At 36.9% G+C, this 22,344-nt stretch overlaps 8 protein-coding genes and 1 pseudogene across 8 annotated transcripts; 8 read left to right on the top strand and 1 right to left on the bottom strand.

Moving 5' to 3' along the window:
- Nucleotides 1–2,148: 2,148 nt before the first annotated feature.
- LOC108096653 (HIG1 domain family member 1A, mitochondrial-like) lies at nt 2,149–3,910 on the top strand. Its single transcript, XM_043208303.1, has 3 exons — nt 2,149–3,104; nt 3,164–3,513; nt 3,572–3,910. The coding sequence occupies exon 2, from the start codon at nt 3,179–3,181 to the stop codon at nt 3,479–3,481; it is 303 nt and encodes a 100-aa protein (XP_043064238.1). The 5' UTR covers nt 2,149–3,104; nt 3,164–3,178; the 3' UTR covers nt 3,482–3,513; nt 3,572–3,910.
- Nucleotides 3,911–4,286: 376 nt separating this feature from the next.
- LOC108096650 (peroxiredoxin-6-like) lies at nt 4,287–5,283 on the bottom strand. The gene is made up of 4 exons (XM_017198415.2): nt 5,141–5,283; nt 4,703–5,077; nt 4,570–4,645; nt 4,287–4,510 (listed from the first exon to the last, which is right to left on the bottom strand). Exons 1-4 carry the CDS (start codon nt 5,221–5,223, stop codon nt 4,382–4,384), a joined length of 663 nt encoding a protein of 220 aa, XP_017053904.1. The 5' UTR covers nt 5,224–5,283; the 3' UTR covers nt 4,287–4,381.
- Nucleotides 5,284–14,615: 9,332 nt separating this feature from the next.
- Nucleotides 14,616–15,215, top strand: LOC108096483. The gene is made up of 2 exons (XM_017198094.1): nt 14,616–14,687; nt 14,742–15,215. The coding sequence occupies exons 1-2, from the start codon at nt 14,616–14,618 to the stop codon at nt 15,213–15,215; spliced, it is 546 nt and encodes a 181-aa protein (XP_017053583.1).
- A 667-nt stretch (nt 15,216–15,882) lies between these two features.
- LOC108096484 lies at nt 15,883–17,710 on the top strand. Its single transcript, XM_017198095.1, has 2 exons — nt 15,883–15,972; nt 17,237–17,710. Exons 1-2 carry the CDS (start codon nt 15,883–15,885, stop codon nt 17,708–17,710), a joined length of 564 nt encoding a protein of 187 aa, XP_017053584.1.
- Nucleotides 17,711–18,102: 392 nt separating this feature from the next.
- Nucleotides 18,103–18,697, top strand: LOC108096485. Its single transcript, XM_017198096.1, has 2 exons — nt 18,103–18,174; nt 18,230–18,697. Exons 1-2 carry the CDS (start codon nt 18,103–18,105, stop codon nt 18,695–18,697), a joined length of 540 nt encoding a protein of 179 aa, XP_017053585.1.
- Nucleotides 18,698–19,035: 338 nt separating this feature from the next.
- Nucleotides 19,036–19,643, top strand: LOC108096486. Its single transcript, XM_017198097.1, has 2 exons — nt 19,036–19,107; nt 19,170–19,643. The coding sequence occupies exons 1-2, from the start codon at nt 19,036–19,038 to the stop codon at nt 19,641–19,643; spliced, it is 546 nt and encodes a 181-aa protein (XP_017053586.1).
- A 368-nt stretch (nt 19,644–20,011) lies between these two features.
- On the top strand, nt 20,012–20,483 carry LOC108096488 (annotated as a pseudogene).
- A 300-nt stretch (nt 20,484–20,783) lies between these two features.
- LOC108096489 lies at nt 20,784–21,387 on the top strand. Its single transcript, XM_017198098.2, has 2 exons — nt 20,784–20,855; nt 20,914–21,387. The coding sequence occupies exons 1-2, from the start codon at nt 20,784–20,786 to the stop codon at nt 21,385–21,387; spliced, it is 546 nt and encodes a 181-aa protein (XP_017053587.2).
- Nucleotides 21,388–21,715: 328 nt separating this feature from the next.
- Nucleotides 21,716–22,323, top strand: LOC108096490. The gene is made up of 2 exons (XM_017198099.1): nt 21,716–21,727; nt 21,847–22,323. The coding sequence occupies exons 1-2, from the start codon at nt 21,716–21,718 to the stop codon at nt 22,321–22,323; spliced, it is 489 nt and encodes a 162-aa protein (XP_017053588.1).
- Nucleotides 22,324–22,344: the final 21 nt, after the last annotated feature.

The following is a 22,344-nucleotide window of genomic DNA, read 5'->3' on the forward strand; positions in this document are numbered from 1 at the left end:
CGGTCTTGTATGGAGAAGGCGGCCAAAAATACTTCCAGTAGGAATATCGAGTTGAAATTTTTTTTGTAGGTATATAATAGCGTATGAATGTTATATTTTAAGTATCAGCACCATTAAAGCCAAATATATCCGCTACCATTGTGTTTACCATAAAATGTTCAAAATTTGACTCCCAAATGCATACTACACTTTTTTTTAAGCGTAACTGACAAAAATTATATTTGTTAAACACTTAATTTTGGTTAAAAAATTAACAAAAGATAACAAAAAACGATGATTAACATAAATTTATAGTAAAATAAAAGTAATAAAAAATAAATTTTTCAATATATATTAGAAATGGTTACTCTAGAAAATCAAAAACTGATGAAAAAGGAACGAGGTACTCGTCTTCTTTAACAGATTCTGAACGGATTCGCAGCTATTCGCAGATGATTTTCACAGATAATACTAATTAAATATCGATTAACATTTTAAAAAAAATTTCATTATTGAGAAGTTTTGGGAACACAACTTTTACCTTTGCAGAATATTGATGTTTAGTTCTGCAGAACTTGTAAAATTGAGGTGGATAAACAATTATTGTCACAGTCACATATAGCATGTAAAATTCATAAAAATTAGAAAAACACAATCTACAAACCTTCAACTTTAATATTCATTTCACTTTCGGATATTAAACGATTGTTTTATATTTTTTTTTAATTATTAACTTAACGCTTTCAAAAGACATGCGCACGCTTTCAGTTGATCGCTGGGTTTGTGCGCTCACTTTGCACCCCAATTTCTCCGCAAATATGTGGAGCAAGACAAAACTAATACTTGCTTTTAAAGCCTTGTTTTATTGATAAACAGATGCGCCAAACTTGAAATTAAAATTCCAAAATTGATTTTTTGATTTTTGGCCTATGGGACCGACCACTGTGCAACGGCAGCCGAATATATAGCCAACTCTCGGCCGATACCGATAACATTGCCCCATTCAAATGAGTTCTAGATGCGCTATCGCTGATTTAACCCGGTTCGCTCTCGACTCCGACTCTCCTCGCTTCCCCTCTCTGTTTATGTTCAATCTATTAAGTATTATATGGGTGATTCCATATCAGATTTACAGTCGATATTGAGAAATTCGATGAGATATTTTTTTTCTTGCTCTTTATCGAAAATAAATCGACACGTATTTTTTTATTTGGCTCAGAAAATTTTTTTGACAAAGTTATGATTTTTTGAATTTTTGATGAACTGCCCTTTTTTTGATGACAGTCGCGTTTTCCAGCCCCAATAACTCGAAAACCGTACGTCGCAGAAAAAAAATGAATAGGAAGTAAAAATTTCATCCTTTCTTCTTCTTTGCAAAACTTTCGTGAAAAAATTTTTTAAACAATTTTTCACCACAAAAAGTTCAAATGTTTATAACAAATTCATTTTTCTCCAACTTGGACCATTTTGATTTTTTTTTTTTTTCACAGTAAATCCTTCAAATTCTTCTAATGAACATACTAAAGTTTCAGAATGGTATCAAAATTAGTTTTTGAGTTATAGAATTAAATAGCATTAAAAATTCATTTTATTGACCCTTACTATGCGCGCGCGAAGCGAATTGACGCTCGTTAGAGTCGTTGGTCGGCGCACGCCCTGAGACCGAGCGCGCGGACCGTGCATGATAATCTTTAAAATTCTGTAACTCAAAAACTAATTTTGATACCATTCTGAAACTTTAGTATGTTCATTAGAAGAATTTGAAGGATTTACTGTGAAAAAAAAAAAAAATCAAAATGGTCCAAGTTGGAGAAAAATGAATTTGTTATAAACATTTGAACTTTTTGTGGTGAAAAATTGTTTAAAAAATTTTTTCACGAAAGTTTTGCAAAGAAGAAGAAAGGATGAAATTTTTACTTCCTATTCATTTTTTTTCTGCGACGTACGGTTTTCGAGTTATTGGGGCTGGAAAACGCGACTGTCATCAAAAAAAGGGCAGTTCATCCAAAATTCAAAAAAATCATAACTTTGTCAAAAAAATTTTCTGAGCCAAATAAAAAAATACGTGTCGATTTATTTTCGATAAAGAGCAAGAAAAAAATATCTCATCGAATTTCTCAATATCGACTGTAAATCTGATATGGAATCACCCATATATATATGTATCAGTCACATGCACGTGGCCTCTCCCTCTTTCTCTGCTCTCCGACAAAACTATCTTCTATCTCGCTCGGCTACAAAATCCACTTTGTTATTGACAAACAACCTCGAGACCGATGGAAAAGTACCAGAAAATGTGTATAATAAACTGATATTTTTAGCGTTGGACTTCATTATGAAAAACACTGTACTCCAATTATTTCTTTTAAAGTTGGGTTCCTTTCCTGATGCTTTCCATTTGGCTTCTGAGCAAATGTTCTGTCCATCTATCCGTGGGAGCTACTGAGAAAAAAGTCCGCACTAGTGTTCGAATTTCCTATAGATTAACCCACACAGTGACACAAATTTAGTTGCTCTTTTGCCAATTGGGGGCTCGTCTTGTATACGTAAACGGGAGAGCCGACCGATCTTTGGTAGTATGCGTGTTTCACAGGTGTTCTCACAAATACCACCACACAGTGCGCTGCTCTCTCGCGCTCACTGTTCGACTATCGGTGTGAGGGAGAGCTACACTTGTGTTTGTAATTCCCCAGCGATCACCAACACCAATTAATAAATTAGTGCTCTCAGAAGGGGAATCAGCTGGTGGAACAGCTGTTTGGGGACAACTTCTATAATGATATGCTAGGTCAGGTTTATTAAACAAGGATAAAAGGAACCCACTTAATAACAAAAACTGTACTTTTTGAAGGAGAATTCATGTGATCATTTCATGACAAAGTCCAAAGCAAAGCACGTGGCCAAACATTAAAACATACATATAAAAATTCAGTCACGTAGGCCTTGCGCGGTTCTAGCCGGTTACACCCTGTGTATATATGTATGTATGATGTGTATATATAAATATGAGTGAACGCACTGACGATAATGGCGACCTACATACATATGTATATGTATATCGCTCTCACCGATCGTCTCGAACCAGATGGGTATAAAAGGCAGCTGTCTCTCTCACTTGGTAATCAGTAAGCAACAAGTTAGCAAACTAACAACAACCAAAACACTCAGAAATTTAATAAAATAGTTAATCTGCGTCAAGATGAGTTCCAATTCGCTGTTTGAAACCGAAGAAGATGTCGCCCAGGCCAACAAGTTGTCCCGAAAAATGAAGGAATCCCCCTTCATGCTGGTGGGGATTGCCGGATTCGTGGCCGCCGGGCTGGTTGGAGCCTACAAATACCGGAACCGAGGATCGATGAGCACCAGCGTGTTTCTGATGCAGTTGCGAGTGGCCGCCCAGGGAACTGTGGTAGGCTGTTTGACTGCCGGGTTAGCTTACACAATGGCCAAGGAGTATCTGTTGCACGAAAATTCAAAGGACGATATCAAAAATTACGACTAAAGAACACGAAATTTGTGTATAAAAAAAGGACTGTAAGTTTTTTTCTTGTCAGTATTATATGCATCAAAACTGATTATTTTCTTAAAACAGATTTACTTAATTGTGATGTTCCAGCCCGCCGTCATCAACCAAACTCTAGATGTTGAAAAATTCTCGTTTTGGGAATGAACTACCAGCGCACTGCCTTTTAGTATTAGCCGCCTAGTTTTATACATATTTTACCTTGGTCTCATTTATATTGTGCCATCAAATCATTGCTTTATACAATAAAGAATGTTTTTTATATAAAAAATACCACCTATACTCGTTTTCCGAACCAAAAAATTTAAAAACAATCATTTGAAATACCTATCTTTTGTATATAAACAAAAATAAAAGTCTACACCATTTGAATAATTACAACTGAATAAATACAAAGTTCTTATCAAATATTTGTTTGTGGGCAATAAGAGACTTCTAATATTATAATTTAAATAAGCTTTATAAAAATTTTTGGATACTTATTAAATTTTTCTTCCTTAACTATTTACCTCAAAGTTTTTTATTTAAATCAGCCCTTTTTAACTGGGATATCTATTTACCATTTAAAATGAATAAATTAATACAGGGCGATTAAGATTAGATTAAAGTTGTAACCAATGCTGGAAAGCATTGCCAATATTTAAACCTGTCGATTGCTACCAAAAGAGTTTTGAAAAGAAGCGTTTAAACCATATTAAACTAAAAGGAGGGAGACTCATGCAGAAGTGAAAACAACATATTAAAAAACATTTTTTTTTAGCAGATTGGTTAGAAATAATGTTTATTTCATTGGTATTATCTATTAAATTATGGCACAAGAAGAAACGGGGACATTGTCGGGACAATTGTCAAAAGAACTTATGTATCTAGTTCAAGTGTTTAGTAGTTTTCAGTGGTGCGCACGTAGTTCACTCCAGAAGGCATCGATACCTTGTCGAATCCCTTGGGGAACAGTTTGTGGGCCTCCTCATCGCTGACGGAAGGCAAGATCATGACCTTCGTTCCAGGCTGTAAAGGATTCAAAATGAATTCGAATTCACTTCGGTTTAAAGAGGTAAATTACATACAGTCCAATTGGCCGGGGTGGCCACAACCTGCAGACGATCAGTAAGTTGAAGGGAGTCGATGGCCCTCAGAATCTCACTGAAAAATGTATGGATCATGTGTAAGGATCGCCGATAACACAAAGGAGGTACTCACTCAACGTTGCGACCGGTGGACATGGGGTAGAACATGGAGAGGCGCACCTTGTGGTCCGGACTGATGATGAAGAGGGCGCGGATGGTCTTGCCCACCTCGGGGTCCTTCTTCTGCTCCTCGTCGAGCATGCCCAGGCTGACGGCCAGGTCCCGAGTGGGGTCGGCGATGATCGGGTAGGGGAAGTCGCCGGGAATGTCCAGGCAGTAGCTCTTGATGTCGTTCACCCAGTCCACGTGCGAGTTGAGGGCGTCCACGGAGTGCGCCAGGCACTTGGTGTTCCGCTTGGCGAACTCCGGCTGGTGCACCGCGATCCTGCCCAGTTCGGTTGTGCAGACGGGTGTGAAGTCGGCGGGGTGCGAGAAGAGCACCACCCAGCTGAAGGTTGGAAGTATTGGATGAGTACGGGATAGGGAGTGTGGGGTAATAGGTAGCACTTACGAGTTGCCCTGCCACTCGTGGAACTTGATGGGTCCCTTGGTGGTGTCGGCCTTGAAGTTAGGTACGGTCTGTCCCAAACGCATCTTGGTTTACTTGGATGGAACTTTAGCTGTTAAGCTGGTAGTTGTTGCTGGCTGGCTTACTTGTAGCTCACTGAATACTGACTGGCCAGCCAGCTGGTTTTTATACCAAACTGGTACAATCCGATCTGTGAGCGCGATAGAGACAGAGGATGCCTTATCACAAATGTTTGTATACATTTAGTAGTGGGGTAGGGTGCAGATTATTAAGTAGTTTTGAGCATTAGGCAAAGGGGGTCAGAAAGGAGAAGAGGAAACCACGTGCGAGACCTAAACACATATTTGAGACGTGGTGTTCATATAGAACCTAATTGAGGTCTCATGGAACTTCGGACTTTCTAACGAAATGCTTCTAGAAACAAATTAATAGAGAAGTACAGTTCTGTCTGTTTTATCTTTCGTTTAAACACAATAAATAAGCCAAATATTGCGAATCCCTTCAGGATTTGTCTCTCAAAACAGCTGACCATCAGCTGATCCAACTTTACCGGCCCCAAACAAAAACAGAGAGTCAGAGAGCATTCAATTGTTTAATAGTATTTGTGATAGGTTTAAAAAAACCAATACAAGCAAGACTATAATCACACCAAAAGACAAACAGCGAGAACGAGAGAGCGGCGCACAGTGTGATGGTATTTGTGAGTGCCTCGCACACTAACGCAGATCACTCGACTCTCCCGTTCACGTATACAAAACGAGCCTCCAACTGGGAGAGAAGAGCACACGAATTTGTGTGACTGTGTCGGTGGGTCTATTGGAAATTCACACACTAGTGCAGATTTTCTCTCAGTGGCTTACACGGATGCATAACGTGGGTTTAAAAAGTCAGATTGGGAGATCGCTTACTCAGAAACAAAATGGCAATCCACTGGCAAGAATCTTCTATGGAGCAAATTGAAGTACCAGAATTTAAAAATGCATTTTTACCAGTAAATAAAGTTAGCTACAAGTACAGTTTTTGTATTTGGTAAAGAAGTAGTAAGAAGTAAAATAAAGGCGCAAAACGTGTCAACATTTTGTGGTATTTTTCCATTTGTCGCTTCTTATCATTTCCATGGTGTTTTGTTGATTACAAAGTGGAATTTGTTGAAGGGAGGGACGATGATTGGTGCGGAAGAGAAAGAGGGGTAGAGGCTACAAGCATGTGCATAGGGAGAGTGATAATTAGGTAAACAGAAAGAGAGAGATTAGACGGATGAAAACCTAGAGCGAACCGGGTCTGAATAGCGATAGACTGATAATTTCGAGTTTTTGAATTTTTCGCGCCTTGTCCGCGCGCCATCTGTCGGAAAAAAGGTAAAGTAACAATAAAAAAGAAAAGGAAACCCCATAGTCGAGCCTCTCGACTATTAGATACCCGTTATTCAGGAGAACCATTTCAAAAGGCATCGCAAGGTTTTGAATCTACTTATTCATAACTATATTTTTCTTTTCATTCCCAAAATTGTAGCTCAATGTACATAGTTCCAGAGAACTATACCATTATTCAAAGAAACACACACGTAGAAGAAAATTAATTTTTAAATTTATTTTATACATATTTAAAATCATAATCCCAATTTCTTAACCATTCAAACTATGAATGATATAAAATCCTTTTTTGATTGTGGGAATCCCAATAAAAAAACCATATGTATATTTGCTTCAAAAATAGAGCCGTAAGGTATGCAGATTTTTTTTCAAATAAAGGAAGAACGAATAGTAATAAATTACTTGGCAGAAGTATCCCTATTTTGTCACGCCCGATTGTCTACAGAGCTTTGGCGCCTAAAAGCTAACTGTTAAACTGAACTTTCGAACAGCTGATTTTGATAAGGGCCGTCTTCTTCGCCCACGCCGCATGTTTTCCTTTTTGCTTTGCTCCCATTTTTTTGCTTTGACTTTGCTTTTCAGTTTGGCGCTCCGGTTCAGTTCAAATTTAGCGATGCGCGCGTGCGGTTGCTCAGCGGTCGAAGAAATAACGGTAAACGGTCCTCTAACTTGTCGCTTATTTATTTGTCTTATCGCCTCGGTGTTTTGGGTCTAGGGACCGCGTTTCCGGCGTGTTTTCGCATTTCTGACAAAGTGCACACACCTTGGTGGGAAAACTTTTTCCGCGAAAACTTTCCCACTTGTTTGCTCATGTGGTGCGCTCGTGTGTGTGTGCGTATATGTACGTGTGTGCTTGCCAACTAATCCAAACATGTAAGGCTGCGAACAAATCATCTTCAACACGATATTCCCCCACTCCGAAAAACCCCCTTAAGTGATCTGATCGCCCACTACCCCCAAAAGAAAAGTTTCTCCTCTGACCAGATGTAATGCTAAATGCAGTGACGGCGGCCGGCAACGAAAGTTCTCTTTTGGCAAAAGCAAAAAGTTGCGAACCAACAACCAACTGTCCTCATAAAATATGCCAAGACATTTACATCGACGGACCCAACTGCTTTAAGCCCTCTGGCGCCCACCGGCCATCAAAGTGTTAAAGTGCTATAAAAAAAGGTACGAAAAAATACTCCCTTGGCGACCATTGAATAATGCATTCAATTACGAATGTCACCGAAATGAAACGACAAAAAAAAATAAACAAGAATTTATACACACGTGATGTGTGGGCACATGTGCTAATATCCATATACGGCCCACTTTGTTTTAACTGATGTTTCGGACTGACAATTAATTTTTAAGGGGTCCTTTCATAAATAACGCTGAAAGTAATTAAAAGCTTGTTAAAAATGTAAAACCTGTTAAAGGCTGGCAATTAGTAACGGATTATTTCATTAAAACATCCTAAATAAAAAGAAATGTTTATCATAAAGGCTGCACATTAAAGATTGTTTGTTTTAACCATTCAATGGTTATGGTTTGCATATACTCGTATAATTTGTTAAAGCTAAAATGTAGAAAATAAAATGTCAACTGTTAAGTTTGAAAGGAGTTACAATTAAATCAGGATAAAGTTCCTTTACTTTCTCTTGTAAAAAAATATTTTAATGATGTCTCTTACCATTAAAAGTATTTTTACAGTAAACGCCCTTCGTGCAAATGTGAAATGAATAAACCATTCAAACATAATTACCAGCTTATCCGAGGTCATTAAAAAGCAGAAAAGGTGACACAAAAGCAACAGCGAAATCGCATTGAAATTGAAAGTCAGCTTGGGGACCAAAACCGTTAGACAGATCAGACCGCTATAAGCCTTAAATATTTATAAAACGATTAAGCAAACTTTTTATTTTATTTCGCGTTTTCGAAAAGCGACATTTTGCACCCCCCTTGACTTTTTTTTCGGTTTTTTTTTTTGGTGCCAACCAGTACTTCATGAAATGTTAATTTTAATTAAGCGATGCTGCGCAGCTGAGAAAAGAAGTTGGGAAATAAAAACCGGGATTAAAGCGATGGGAAAAAGGCGAAAAAAACAGTATGCGAGTATGTGTGAGTGAGTGACGGGCGGGAACAATGATAAAACAACCGAAAATACAAAAAATAAAACAATAAGTCAGCCGTCGGTGATGAGCAGGTGTGTGTGGCGATGTAAGGGACAGGAAATGCGGATTTCCTTCTCCCGAGAAAAGCGGGTCAAGTTTTTGTTATAAAATATTCCAAGTGTCACAAAAAAATAAACCAACGAAAATAATAACAACGAGTGGTTGTAAAAGGGGGGCACAGACCGCGGTTGCGTCTTGTTTAGCTGCTCCCGGGGTCCTTTAGTTAATACTTGTGCACCGACAAAAACAACAAAAGTTACAACAACAAATGCAAAAACAAAAACGAAAAAGCAAGAACAACAAAGACAACTGGCGACGACTTCTTGCGGGACATTGTATAGGCCAAAGAATAATAAAGACTTAGAAAAACAAAGACGGCAAGAAAAGCCTCCCTCGTTTGCAGTGTTGATGATGAGAAAGAAGAAACTACACCAAGAAAAAAATAGTTTGCGAAGAAAAAAAGGAGGTTTTATTTACAAATTTATAAAAACTTACAAACTGCAAGTCTTTTTGAAAGATGGAAGAGAATGTTTCAAATGGGATAAGAGATTTATTAAAACTCTTGAAACTACTTTTATTTTAAAAACAACTAAACTAAGTCAGAAAGTTTTTAAATGTTCGAATAGACCTGATTTTACATAAATATTAGTCACTGTCATCTCGAACAAAAAGTACATTCCATACTGATTCAAACCAAAATAATAAATATTTAAATTTTGGAGTTAAAGAATTATATAAGTTATAAAGAGAGTTGCAATATTGCCGTCCCAACCATAAACAAGTATTGCTAGAACAAATAGCTCTTCCATATATTATGGAGCAAATGCTCCAACAAATTAACATTACTAATGGAGGCATATTAATAATATAACCATTTTTTTGTGTGTAGAATGGAAAGGTTGGGGCCAACTGAACAGGACACGCGAGAGCGAAAGGCTTAGGAGCACAGGTCTGGGCAATTATTGTTGATGAATACACCCACACAGACCGATAGAAAATAGGGCTAGCCCCCCCTACCGCCTCCCCTCCAACCCCCTGCTCCCCCAACCCCTTTCCGGCACGCAAAGTGTAGCTTTTCTTTTTTGGAGAATAATGGAAAACCGCCCCTCCTTCCTGTGCATGGAACACAATAATTTGTTATCTGTCCGCTCAGAGATCCTCTCACTTTCGAGGCCTAAGAGCAGTCTATAAATCACAAAAAACCGAAAAATATCCATCTATGCGTGGGCTAGCAAATCGTTTTGTGCGCCGGCGAAAAGATAATTAAGACATTATGGCATATCTTGGCATGCACAAATAACAATGGGAAACCTCGCCTAATGTGGTGGCATTTCATAAATAATGATTAGAAATTAAATGGGCTCCGAGCGGCGCAGGAAGCAGCTCCATTTACCAACAAACAAATTGTGAAACTAACGAACCAAATAGGAGGAAATCAATATTAGATTAGATTTGCCCCGGCAGGAAGATATTTAAAAATATGTGTTTGTCGGAATAAAAGCCTCAATGAGCAGGATCTAAATTAATTTGAGTTGTTTGCGAAATAAATTATCTTTTTGTAGGAGGAAATTTACTAAATTTTAGCTATTAATGCTTCAGATGGTATTCCTATGAAATAAGGATACGTTTTCAGCACAAAACTAATGTATAATTTAGAAGGCTAATCACATTGGCACAAAAAGTTGAAAAACTATCAAATATACGAAAATCAAATTGCTTCTTGTATATAGTTTTCAGAAAGAAAAGTGAACCTTGATTAAAGTCAGCCTTCGAAATATTTATAAAGCAAACCTTGGTTAATTAAACTTGTGTGTTATTAATGGGAAATGTTTAATTGTTGTTTTGGTTCTCTTAAAACATGTTTCACTAATAATTCACGCTTGTGCGAACTAAAACTTTAATACCGGCAGAAACACTATAAATCTAATGGAAAAACTAATTTGCCAGCGTGGAGTGAAATGTAAGGGGAATTTCAGCGCCAGCGACAGATGCTGTATACAAATTTGTTAATTTCGCTCGCGCTAATTTGCTGTAACTAATTAAAAAACACTTTAAATGAAATATCTCGCAGTCGCATAAATATGCCAAATTGTGAGGAGAGCGCCGACAGAGATACACGGCGAAACCAAATCTAATTAATGTGCGAAACAAACGGGCGGGAAATTTATTTAGCGCTTTCGCGCAAGGCAAAGGACACCTGGCCCCGTTGATTGTCCTGCCTCTTCATTTTCCTCCTGGCGGCAATAATTGCGTACATTTTTCACAAACAGACAACAACAAGTGGGGAAAACTTGGAGTGCCTTCAAGTGCCGGCAATCTGGGTCCTGTGTGTTTTGTCTGCCTGTCTTTCTGTGAGATGATTTGATTCGGCTGCGTGTATTTCTGAAGCATCAGCATCTCTCTATATATAATATATAGAGATATATATACAGATATAGAGTACCGTACTATTGCTATGGCTTTGGGCCAGCTCTGTACCTTTCTCACTCATGTGTCTAACTGTCTGTTTGCTTATCTGTTTGTTTGTTTGTTTGTTTGTTTGCTCGTCCTTGGCGCTTGTTTGCGCGTGTTGTTTGAATTGAATTTGTTGCCCTTTGACGTGAATTGGATTGCTGACAGGCGGGATTTATGGGCCAAGCTGCAAAGATGTTTTAAAATGGCAAATCAATGCGGTCAAGTCGTAAATGCGTGATTGAATTTACTGGCTATTTATAAGTAGTGAAGTGAAAGGGTTCGTTGGCAGTGCATTCGACTGTTTAATTAAATCCATGCTTAATCTTTTGAAAGGTACTTTAGGTAGTTGTAAGTGGCAAATGATTAAATGATTAATTACTCTACTTATTAAATGAGTCGGTCTGATGATGGTTTGTCGTACTTTGAGTGCAACTTTTATTAATATATTTACTTGAAAGGGTTTTTATTATGTATTTAATGGGTTGCAATGAGCACCTTTATATGTAGAAATAATTCCCTAGGTAATTCTGTAACCCCTCGAAATACTTCATATCCAATTGCAATTACTTCATTTGGTCTTTGTATTGATTTTCGCCTTTCCAACTGACGATGGCCTATCCTACTTTTAATACAACTTTGCTTTATTTCAGTCAATCGTATCTAATAACATATTTTAAACACCTTTATAGGTAATAATAAGCCATTAGGCATTTCTTTTAGCCCCTCGGGATATATCATATTCGATTAACCTCACTTTTATTGTTATTTCTGTATTGATTTCCTGAATTTCCATTTGGTGTGCACTTATTTTCAGAGCCATGTCCGAAGCGAGATCGATACACCTGCACGCACCTGTCGCCGGAGCGTGGTAATGCTAATAAATTCAGCGCGGCGCGGCCATTGGTTTAATTAAAGAACCGTCAGCGCCGGACTCCGCGGAGGGTCCTCCAACAAGCTGAAGAGGTGAAAGTGAGGTTGCAGGTGAAAGTGAGAGGTGAGAGGTAAAGGGAGAGTGGAGAGTGAGGAGGATAGGGGCATTGTTCGAGCAGAAGGACACTCGCCAATCTGTGGACGCGCCTACGTTCGCCGCGGCCCAATCGGGCCACTGGCGGCTATCTGCTGACGGGCACAAGTGCGCCCCGTGACGATGAGTTCGTCGCAGGACGACGGCACCTCCAGCAGGATCAGGGCAAGGACAAGGAGCAGCAGCAGAATCAGAAGTTGGGGCGACGGAACTACGATGAGTGTTTAATTAATGTGACGGACTTTAGTGATATTCGTACAAGTGACGAGGCGGGCGAGGCGGTTACCAAAAGCATCACCGAGTTGCGAGTGCCGACCATAACGACCACAAACATCAGCAACAGCAGCAGCAACATCTACAGCAACAGCAACAGCAGCAACAGCAACATCAACAGCAGCAATACGAACAACAGCAGCAACAGCAACACAAACAACAACAACAACAACAACAATAGCAACAACATGTCGCGCATTATACAACCACGTTATCGCTTTCGAGATCTTCTACTGGGCGATTTCTCATTCAACGATGATGGCGAAAGGTAAGTGAATTTGTTTTGTCCATTACATTGACATTGCGCATACGCCCCATTGACCGTGCAGCTGTTACCATGTCAGCATTTGGCCCACGGGGCGGTCCAAAAATAGATACTTAATTACGCTCACCAACTGCAATTGGCAAAATGATTTTCCCCATGCTTTATGGCGCTTACCTGGCGATCGATTAATCGATTTTCCTTAATGGGTGGGGATAACGCTGATGTCCTGTCTTCTGAATTATTCAAGCGAAGGTTTAAAGCTCGTTACGCTAATCGAAGTTCAAGAAAAGGAAAAGCAGTTGACACTTAGCACCGGGGAATACTTGAAAAGGTCAATAAATTAGTTTGGGAATTTTGTGATTTACAAACTAGGGAAACGACATTTATTTATGGTTTATTCTTTAACATAATAATCGGTTAATACTTTTGTTATTACAATTAAAAAAGGGAAACGTATTCAGTAAAAAGGGTAAATTTAAAAATGTACAGAATTTATTTTAAACAAAAAAGAACTGCAAAAAAAATTAAATTTAAAAAAACTTATGGAAATTCAAATGTTCTTAACAAACATTTTTGTGATTTAAAGTGGGTTATTTAAACACAAAATATTTTTATTTACGGTCTCTGGATTAAAAACGGAAGCGGATTATTCCGAAAGTTCATATAAAATTGTTTTAGATTTAAGGCAAACAAACGCTGCAGTTTTTTTTCAACCAGCTACCTTCACCCCTATGCAATTGTTTCCCAAAAAAAAATCAAGTATCCCACATGAAAACCTGTCTAAAAAGGAGAACCCCTAAAACCAATCAATATCCGCAGCTTTTGCCATTCTGTTTGAGTGCCAATTCAGCACCGCGAAAATTACAAAAAACCAAAGTGGATTCACTGCAGCGAAAGAGTGGCGAATAATTTGATTAAGCTATTGTTTGTTTTAACTGCTAAAACCAAAACCCATATCGCCATTTCACAATTCCACCGCTTTAATGAAATGATTTTGATTATCTTGATGGGTTTTTAATAATTCAGTTGTACCGAAAAGCGTTGTGGCATTGGAAAAGTTAATTTAGTTGTATTGCAATGATTGGTCAGCACACATCTTCTATAATTTTCGTGACTCTCTGCTGCATTCCAATGGGATTGAATGCCAAGGAAAAGGTGTGTGATATTTGATATTTAAAAAACTTAAAATATATACAATCGACATTACTTGCAGGGATTCTTATCAAAGGCCACGATTTTAAACATGGAAATAAAATATGAAAAGAAATATCTGGGATACATAGGGTTGGCTCCTGGGGAAACTCAGTTGCTAATGGTGAATATAACGAAAGTGGTCAATCGTGTCTTCATGGATAGTCGCATTCACAACGTTGAATCTAACAGAACCCTTTATAGTGTCAAAAAATTTGACATATGTAAATTTTTAAATAATCGCTTTCTCTCAACACTTTACTCTATGCTTTACGAAAGTTTTGTGGGCAACTCCACGGTTTTTAAGTGTCCAATTAAGCCAGGTATCTACTATCTAAGGAATAACCTGAGTGAATTCGAAGTTCCCCTATTTCATCCAACTGGAAAGTTTCGTTTAAATGTGGCTGTAAGGCCTAACAATGATGTAAACTATTGTGCAGAGTTCACTTGGCATTATCGTGTTTCCCGTTAATAAATTCTCGTTAATTTGAATATTGAATGTATAAAACCTATTCTTAATTAACGGAGAAGAAAATACAAGCTGCAAATAAATTTTCCATTAAAACTTGAATAAATAACGGCGCATATAATGGCTAAATTTTGATAACAGTTTATGTACGCGTTTCTCAATAATGAATGGTTAAAATGCCACAATTAATAGCTCATTTGTTGGCTGAAGACTTAACTAAAGTGGAACATGGCTTGTTGGTTCAGTCCCAAAATGGTATTTAGTTTAGGTAGATGGATATTCCTTATATGGATAGGTGCCATCGCTTTTGCCGCTGATCAGGAGGTAGAACTGTGAAACATTATCCAAAATTGTTCTTAGTTTGTGGAAATCCCATAGCAACCGCCGGTTTTCAAAAGAGGAGGCTCGAATTTCATCATGGAATCTGTGGCAACCAGCTGTGATCACGATTTTGTGGAGTATTTTCGAAAAGTGCCTGGCACAAAGGATATAATAACCTTTCGCGTGGTGAAACTGGCCAAAGCCTTCACCATCGACATTGCTGTGAGGGTCCTGAAAACGAAGAGAGTTATGTACAGGGTGGACAAAATAGATGGTTGTCAATTCCTCAGCAATCCGCTGATGAATCGCGTCTTCGGATCGGTCTACAAGCGACTCATTGTGAATGGTTCCTTCAGTTGCCCAATAAAGCCGGCGGTTTATTACATCAGGAACGAAGGATCTGTGGCCATGTTGCCCACTTTCCATCCTCCGGGAAGATATCAGATCACCATGCGCGTCAGGATGCATGAAAGCAGAGCTCCTTTTGTAATGGAGATGCTTTGGATATACAATGTAGTTAAAATAAAGTAAAGTATTCTGTTAACTTCAAGTTCAGATTAACTTGTTTGGGTTCAGGTTTCTTATATAGGGATCATGAGGGAATCACCTGGCAAGTTTCGTTTTTCCGAGCATAAATTACCTTTACCCTTAGAATTAAACGATAAAAACGTTTCTTTAACCAACGAAAAAGTTAGTATGACCTGAACTTGACATTCTTTTCAAACGAATAATCAGTAATCAGCATATAATCAGTAACATTTGGTAACATAATATGTACTCGATTCTCATTAATTAGAAACTGAAAAGCCACAATTAATTGCTCATTTGGAGGCTGAAGACTATAATAAAGTGAAATATGGTTTGTTGGCTTAGTCCCAAAATGAATTTTAGTTTCGATAGATGTTTATTTTTGATGTGGATAGGTGCCGTCGTTATTGCTGGCGATCAGGAGGTAGAAATATTTGATGATATATATATATATGCTTACTTTTTGGATATACCATTTAAACCGCAGGTTTTCAAAAGAGGAGATACAAACTTTATCTTGGAAAAAATAGAAGTCAGATGTGACCACAATTTTGTGGACAATTTTCAAAAAGTTCCCGGCAAAGAGGATATTATAAGCTTCCAAGTGGTGAAACTAGCGAAAACCTTTACTATGGATTTGGTTGTGAGAGTTCTGAAAACCAAGAGAATAATGTATAAGTTGGACAACTTGGACGGCTGTAAATTCCTGATAAATCCCCTGATGAACCGAGCCTTTGGATCCATCTACAAGCGGCTTTTGGTAAATGGTTCCTTTCATTGCCCGATAAGGCCGGGAGTGTATTTCATAAGAAACAGAGGTTCTGTGGGTCTGTTGCCCATTTTTCAGCCGCCTGGAAGATATCAAGTCACCACGCATATCAATACCCAGGGGAGTGGAGCTCCTTTTGTGATGGAGATGGTTTGGATATACAATGTTGTTCGAATTAAGTGAAGTATTCTGTTAAATTGAAATTTAGTTTGATTCGTTGGCACCGAAAGACTTTTGTGTTCAGAAGCAAATCAAAAGATTTTTTTCACCTTACAGTTGACCCAAAAGCTTATTTAATTATATATTTACTAAACTTACTATTTATAGTCAATAATATTCATGTGTGTAAATGTTTTGTTTTATATTATATATTTTCAGAAAAATATAATTACCTTTTTAATACCCTTCATGTTAAATATTAAAGTTTGAGTTTTACATTAACAAATTTACACAAGTCTTGTATTCTCGTATCATAGAATTAAATCTTTGTTTTACTTAGATTGTTTTTTACTTAAAAAACAGTCTAGACACAAATGTATTTTTTTTTACTGATTTTGCTATTAAGTAATTTTCCAGCTGAATGATTGGGCTCGTGGTCAATTAATAGCTCATCAGATGAAAAATTGTCGACAAAATCAAAACATTTAGTCAGTGTATAATCCATAGAGACGTACGCTTACAGCGTTGATACTGTTTTTGTCTATGGATATGTTGTATTATCTGTATACTGAGAAGAGGAGGTATTTATGGTTAGCGTTTATAAATCTTTCATAAATAATTAAATTAAATATAAAATATTTCCCTAGTCGATTTTCTTTCAAAGAGGCAATACAGAGTTCCTTTAGAATCGCTGATCACGATTATGTTGAGTATTTTTGACCACTTTTCGAGTGGTCAAGTTCGCAGCCGATCTTACCATTGATTTCCTGTGGAAAGCAGATGCTTATGATTAATTGAACTAAATTATGTGTTCTTGGATAGTCGCATTCTGCATCGAATGTCGAACTTTTATTATCATATTATCTACGAGTTCCTTACTTATTAATGGCTAAAATGGCACAATTAATAGCTCATTTGTGGGCTGAAGTTTAAACTAAACTGTGATATAATTTGTTGGGTCAGTCCCAAAATGATTTTTAGTTCAAATGGATGGATATTTCTCATATGGATAGGTGCCGTCGCGTTTGCTGCTAATAAAGAGGTACAAATATTTAAATATATATAGTGTAAATGCTAATTTTTCGATATACCTTAGCAACAGCAGGTTTTCAAAAGAGGAGGTTCGAATTTTATCTTGGAAAAACTAGTAACAAGCTGTGACCGCAATTTTGTGGAGTACTTCCGAAAAGTTCCCGGAAGGGAGGATATTATAACCTTTCGGGTGGTAAAGCTAGCAAAAACTTTTACCATCGACTTAGCTGTGAGGGTCATGAAAACCAAGAGAATCATGTTCAAAGTGGATAACTTTGATGGTTGTAAATTCCTGAGCAATCCCCTGATGAATCGAGCTTTTGGATCGGTCTACAAGCGGTTCCTTTTGAATGGTTCTTTTAGTTGTCCGATAAAGCCTGGGGTGTATTACCTCAGGAACGAGGGATCTGAGCTCCTGTTGCCCGTTTTCCAGCCGCCTGGAAGATATCAAATTACCACGCGCATCAGGATGCGCGAAAGTCGGGATCCTTTCGTGATGGAGATGCTTTGGATTTACAATGTGGTTAGAATAAAGTGAAGCTTTCTGTTGAATTAGCAATTGGTTTGATTTCTTTGGACTAAAAAAATGAAATTCTCAAGTCTTGGTATTTTGGTATAATTGTATAGAAAAAGTTTAATATTTATGAATTTACTAAACAACTTAACTTTGCTTTATTATAATATAAACATGTCCTTTTAATACTTTTTTACTTTTTTAACATCTGCTATTTAAGCATTTAAAGCTTCATGAATTGCAAGAGAACATTTAATTTGTTTCTTTTTAAATATAAAACGTCTGTGTTTTTATTTTATTTTACCGGTTTAGTTATTAAGTAATTTTCCAGCTGAATAATTGGGCTTCTGGTCAATTAATAGCTCATCTGATGAAAAACTTTCTGGAAATCGAAACATTTAGTCAGTTGTTTTAATATGGCTTTCAACGTTTATACTGTTTTTTGTCTATGGATATATTGCATTATTATCGTAGTTGCAAAAGAGAAGGTATTGTTTGCGTTAAATTTCTTTTTGTAAATAGTTGATTAATGCTTTTTCTTAGCCGAATGTCTTTAAAAGAGGCGGTACAGAGTTCATCCAAGAAGCTCTCGAAACAAGATGTGATCACGATTATGTGGAGTATTTTCAAAAGGCTCCAAATTCTACGTCCCTATATACTTTTCGAGTGGTTAAGTTGGCAGCCAAGTTTACCATTGATATATCAGTGAAAGTTATAAAGACACAGAGAATAATGTACAACATGGAGAAATTAAATGGCTGCGACTTTCTTAACAACCCCGCGCTCGCAAAAACCTTTGCGAAATCTTACAATATTTTAGTTGTCAACGGAAGTTACTTTAAATGCCCCATTAAGCCAAAGGTTTACTATCTTAAAACGGATGGAATAATGCAGCTGATGCCAAACATTCATCCACCAGGACGATTTCAATTGTCGATGAGGACAAAAATGGCTGAAAGTAGAAAGCCGTTTGTAATGGAAATGTTACTGAAATATCAAATAAATAAATAAAGAAATAAATACAGAAAACTTGCAACTATTCTTTTTTTTACTGCCCACATTTCAATATGTAGGAAATTACTTTTAAACAGTTTTCCTATTAATGTTCTTAAATGGTTTCCCTTTAATTGGCTAGATTGACAAAATCGGATTTTATAACCTATAATTACTTAAAAGTATTAAACTCGGACATTTAATTTTTGAGTGGATAAACCTTTCAGGCAATTCGTTTTTTTCTCATTTGCGTTTTTATGTAATCTACCACCGTTGATTGGACATGTGGTCAATTAATTGGCAATCAAAAAAATTTGGCAATGGCAAAATTATGTTATTTGGTCAGTTGTGGCCTTATGGCTTTCATCGCGTGTACTGTTTTTTATCTATGGATATATTGTACACACATTGTAGTAGCAAAAGAGAAGGTAGGTTTTTTTGCATTAAAAACTAAATTTAATAATTAAGATAAAAATAATTGATAACTCAGCCGATTGTCTTTCAAAACGGCAATACAAAGTTTATCCAAGAATCATTTAAAACAGGATGTGATCACGATTTTGTGGAGTATTTTCGAAAGGTTCCGAATTCCACGTCTCTTCATACTTTCCGAGTGGTAAAATTGGCCGCCGACTTTACAATTGATATTACAATAAAAGTAATGAAAACGCAGAGAATAATGTACAAGATGGAGAAATTTAAGGGCTGCGACTTTCTTAACAACCCCATGCTTACCAAAATATTTGGCGAGGCTTACAATAGTTTGGTGGTTAATGGAAGTCACTTTAAGTGCCCCATAAAGCCGAATGTTTACTATATCAAAACGGATAAAATGCTGCAGATGATACCAAACATTCATCCTCCTGGACGATTTCAGTTGTCGGTGCGGATAAAAATGGCTGAGAATAAAAAGCCATTCGTAATGGAAATTCTTCTAAGATACCAAATTGTGCGTATTAAATAAACAATTTATATCCCAATAATTATGTGAATAATGACAAAAATTACAATTAAAGTACCAAACGCAGTCTTAATTTTTTTTACTTTATAACAAATTTATAAAATGTTTCTGAAAAAATGAATTTTTTTATCTGGTTGTGTAAAAAAGTAATCTACCACCGATGATTGAACTTGCGGTCAATTCATTGGCAATCAGTTAAATTGTGGCTGGCTTAATTGTATAATTTTGTCAGTTCTGACTCGATGGCTTTTAGTGGTCGTTCTCTTCCCCTCTTTATTATTTTGCATACTCTATGCAGTATAAAAAGAACGGATATAAAGAGTTTTGAGTAATACAAATATTCTAAAACGTATTTAAATTCCTTCAGCCAAATGTTTTTAAGAAGCAACATTAAGTTCATTCTTGAATCCCTGGAGACAAATTGTGACCATAATTACGTGAAGTTCTTTCACAAAGTTCCCAACTCCAGACTGCTATATACTTTTCGAGTTGTCAAATTGGCGTCTGCTTTTACCATCGACATTTCGGTAAAAGTGCTGAGAACGCAGAGAATTTTTTACAAAAGGGAAAATTTTAGGGGTTGCGACTTTCTTAACAATTCCGCTGTTGTTCAAAGTGTTGGGCGAATCCTACAATCACCTGGTGGTCAATGGCAGTTACTTCAAGTGTCCCATTAAGCCGAAAGTTTACTCTCTGAAGAACGAGGCCACTGTGCCCATAATTCCCAGCGTTCATCCACCTGGACGCTTTCAGCTGAGAACGCGTATAAAAATGGCAGAAAGTCGAGGACCATTCGTTATGGAAATGTTGTGGAAATAAAAAATTTACTTCACTTTTCCATGACGAATCTACAGTAGTTTTTACTTGTATGTAATTAATTGTTAAATCCTATTTCGAGGTAAAAAAAATTACCACTTAAAATATTTTAAAAATCAATTCTGGATGATGAACATTTTTACAATCATAAAGCAAAGTCAATGTATGGCCTAAATTTTGATTTTCTCTTTAGAAATAAAATTAAGTAATGTAGCTGAAATTCAGTAGTCATTATTAAATATCTGTGCGTGATTAGTTATCCGATTAATAGGCTCATCAGTCGGATTTTTATTGACGAATGAAAATTATATAGTCATTTTTGCTTCAATGGCTTTTAGAAGTGGTTCAGTTTTCGCTCTCTGGATATTTTGCATACTTTCTATAGTGGCAAAGGGCGAGGTACTTTCAAGTTTCGAATAACAGATCTGTTTTAATTAAAAACATTAAATCTCTGTAGAGAGAAGTCTATTTTAAAGGCAACAGAAAGCTCATTGTTGAGTCCCTCGAAACCAATTGCGATCACGATTATGTGGAGTACTTCCAAAAGGTCACCAACTCGAGCCAACATATCCACACATTCCGAGTGACAAAATTGGTATCTGCTTTTAGCATTGATGTCATGGAAAAGGTAAAAAAAACCCATAGGATCTTTTACAAAACCAAAATAAGTCGGGGCTGCGATTTTATAAACAATCCAATGCCGTACAAAGTATTTGGCGAAAGCTTCAAGAAAATGGCGGTAAATGGAAGTTTTATAAAATGTCCAGTAAAGCCGAAGATTTACTATATAAATACCGAAGGACCAACATCGGTAATACCCTCCGTCCATTCACCTGGAAGCTTTCAACTTAGAATGCGGATTAAAGTGCCGGAAAGTTCTCGACCATTTGCTATGGAAATGTTGTGGAAGTTCAAAATTGTTTATGTCTAATAAAAATTTTTGAATAATTCGCTATATAAAATTTGAATTTTTAATTGCTGTTACTTGTTGTTAGTGGACCTTTACTAATTTTTAACCTTCTTAGGGACATTTTGGTTGGTTCACCGTCTTGGGTTTCACAGGTAGTTCTCATTTTTATATCTTCCTGTTTAACACACTTTCTTATTCCCAATCAAAGATCTGTTTTAATTAAGTACCTACTTTAATTTTGTATGTATTAAGCAATTTGTTTGTAATTAAATAGTCATTATAATATAATAGTTGCTCATCAATCGGATTTTTAATGATGAATGAGAATCATATAGTCATTTGTGGCTCAATGGCTTTTAGAGTTGGTTCAGTTTTCGCGCTCTGGTTATTTTGCATACTCTCTGTATTTGCAAAAGATGAGGTATTTATTAAGTTTCTAATTACAGACCAGTTTTATTTACATTTCTTAAATCTCTGCAGAGAGCTGTCTTATTCAAAGGGAACAAAAAGATTATTCTTGAGTCCCTGGAAACAAATTGCGATCATGATTACATGGAGTACTTCCATAAGGTCCCAAATTCTAGCCAACATATCCATACTTTCCGAGTGACAAAACTGGTTTCTGCTTTTAGCATCGATCTCATAGAGAAGGTAACAAAAACACAGAGACTCTATTACAAAACCAAAATCAATGGGGGCTGCGATTTTATAAACAATCCGATGCTGTACAAATTATTTGGAGAAAGCTTCCAAAGAATGGCGGTGAATAGTAGTTTATTAAGGTGTCCAATTAATCCGGGGGTTTATTATATGAGAATCGATTCCCCGTCATCGATTACTCCCTCTATCCATTCACCTGGAAGATTTCAGTTCTTGGTACGGACAAAAGCTACGAATAGTTCTCAACCATTCTTTCTAGAAATGTTGTGGAAGTACAAAATTGTTTATATCAAATAAAAAAATTGCATACGTCTTTGT

The sequence above is a fragment of the Drosophila ficusphila genome, unplaced genomic scaffold, assembly GCF_018152265.1.
Source record: "Drosophila ficusphila isolate 14025-0441.05 unplaced genomic scaffold, ASM1815226v1 contig_414, whole genome shotgun sequence".
In the NCBI taxonomy this organism is placed as follows: domain Eukaryota; kingdom Metazoa; phylum Arthropoda; class Insecta; order Diptera; family Drosophilidae; genus Drosophila; species Drosophila ficusphila.

What these genes read in the sequence shown, in the direction of transcription:
- LOC108096653 (XM_043208303.1), top strand. Translation starts at nt 3,179, where the DNA reads ATGAGTTCCAATTCGCTGTTTGAAACCGAAGAAGATGTCGCCCAGGCC.
- LOC108096650 (XM_017198415.2), bottom strand. Translation starts at nt 5,223, where the DNA reads ATGCGTTTGGGACAGACCGTACCTAACTTCAAGGCCGACACCACCAAG. An exon ending in TCCACCGGTCGCAACGTTGA is followed by an intron (nt 4,646 to 4,702) that starts GTGAGTACCTCC and finishes TACATTTTTCAG; the next exon opens with TGAGATTCTGAGGGCCATCG. An exon ending in CCACCCCGGCCAATTGGACT is followed by an intron (nt 4,511 to 4,569) that starts GTATGTAATTTA and finishes AATCCTTTACAG; the next exon opens with CCTGGAACGAAGGTCATGAT.
- LOC108096483 (XM_017198094.1), top strand. Translation starts at nt 14,616, where the DNA reads ATGGTATTTAGTTTAGGTAGATGGATATTCCTTATATGGATAGGTGCC. An exon ending in CTTTTGCCGCTGATCAGGAG is followed by an intron (nt 14,688 to 14,741) that starts GTAGAACTGTGA and finishes GAAATCCCATAG; the next exon opens with CAACCGCCGGTTTTCAAAAG.
- LOC108096484 (XM_017198095.1), top strand. Translation starts at nt 15,883, where the DNA reads ATGTATAAGTTGGACAACTTGGACGGCTGTAAATTCCTGATAAATCCC. An exon ending in CCATCTACAAGCGGCTTTTG is followed by an intron (nt 15,973 to 17,236) that starts GTAAATGGTTCC and finishes GATATACCTTAG; the next exon opens with CAACAGCAGGTTTTCAAAAG.
- LOC108096485 (XM_017198096.1), top strand. Translation starts at nt 18,103, where the DNA reads ATGGCTTTCAACGTTTATACTGTTTTTTGTCTATGGATATATTGCATT. An exon ending in TCGTAGTTGCAAAAGAGAAG is followed by an intron (nt 18,175 to 18,229) that starts GTATTGTTTGCG and finishes GCTTTTTCTTAG; the next exon opens with CCGAATGTCTTTAAAAGAGG.
- LOC108096486 (XM_017198097.1), top strand. Translation starts at nt 19,036, where the DNA reads ATGGCTTTCATCGCGTGTACTGTTTTTTATCTATGGATATATTGTACA. An exon ending in TTGTAGTAGCAAAAGAGAAG is followed by an intron (nt 19,108 to 19,169) that starts GTAGGTTTTTTT and finishes TTGATAACTCAG; the next exon opens with CCGATTGTCTTTCAAAACGG.
- LOC108096489 (XM_017198098.2), top strand. Translation starts at nt 20,784, where the DNA reads ATGGCTTTTAGAAGTGGTTCAGTTTTCGCTCTCTGGATATTTTGCATA. An exon ending in CTATAGTGGCAAAGGGCGAG is followed by an intron (nt 20,856 to 20,913) that starts GTACTTTCAAGT and finishes AAATCTCTGTAG; the next exon opens with AGAGAAGTCTATTTTAAAGG.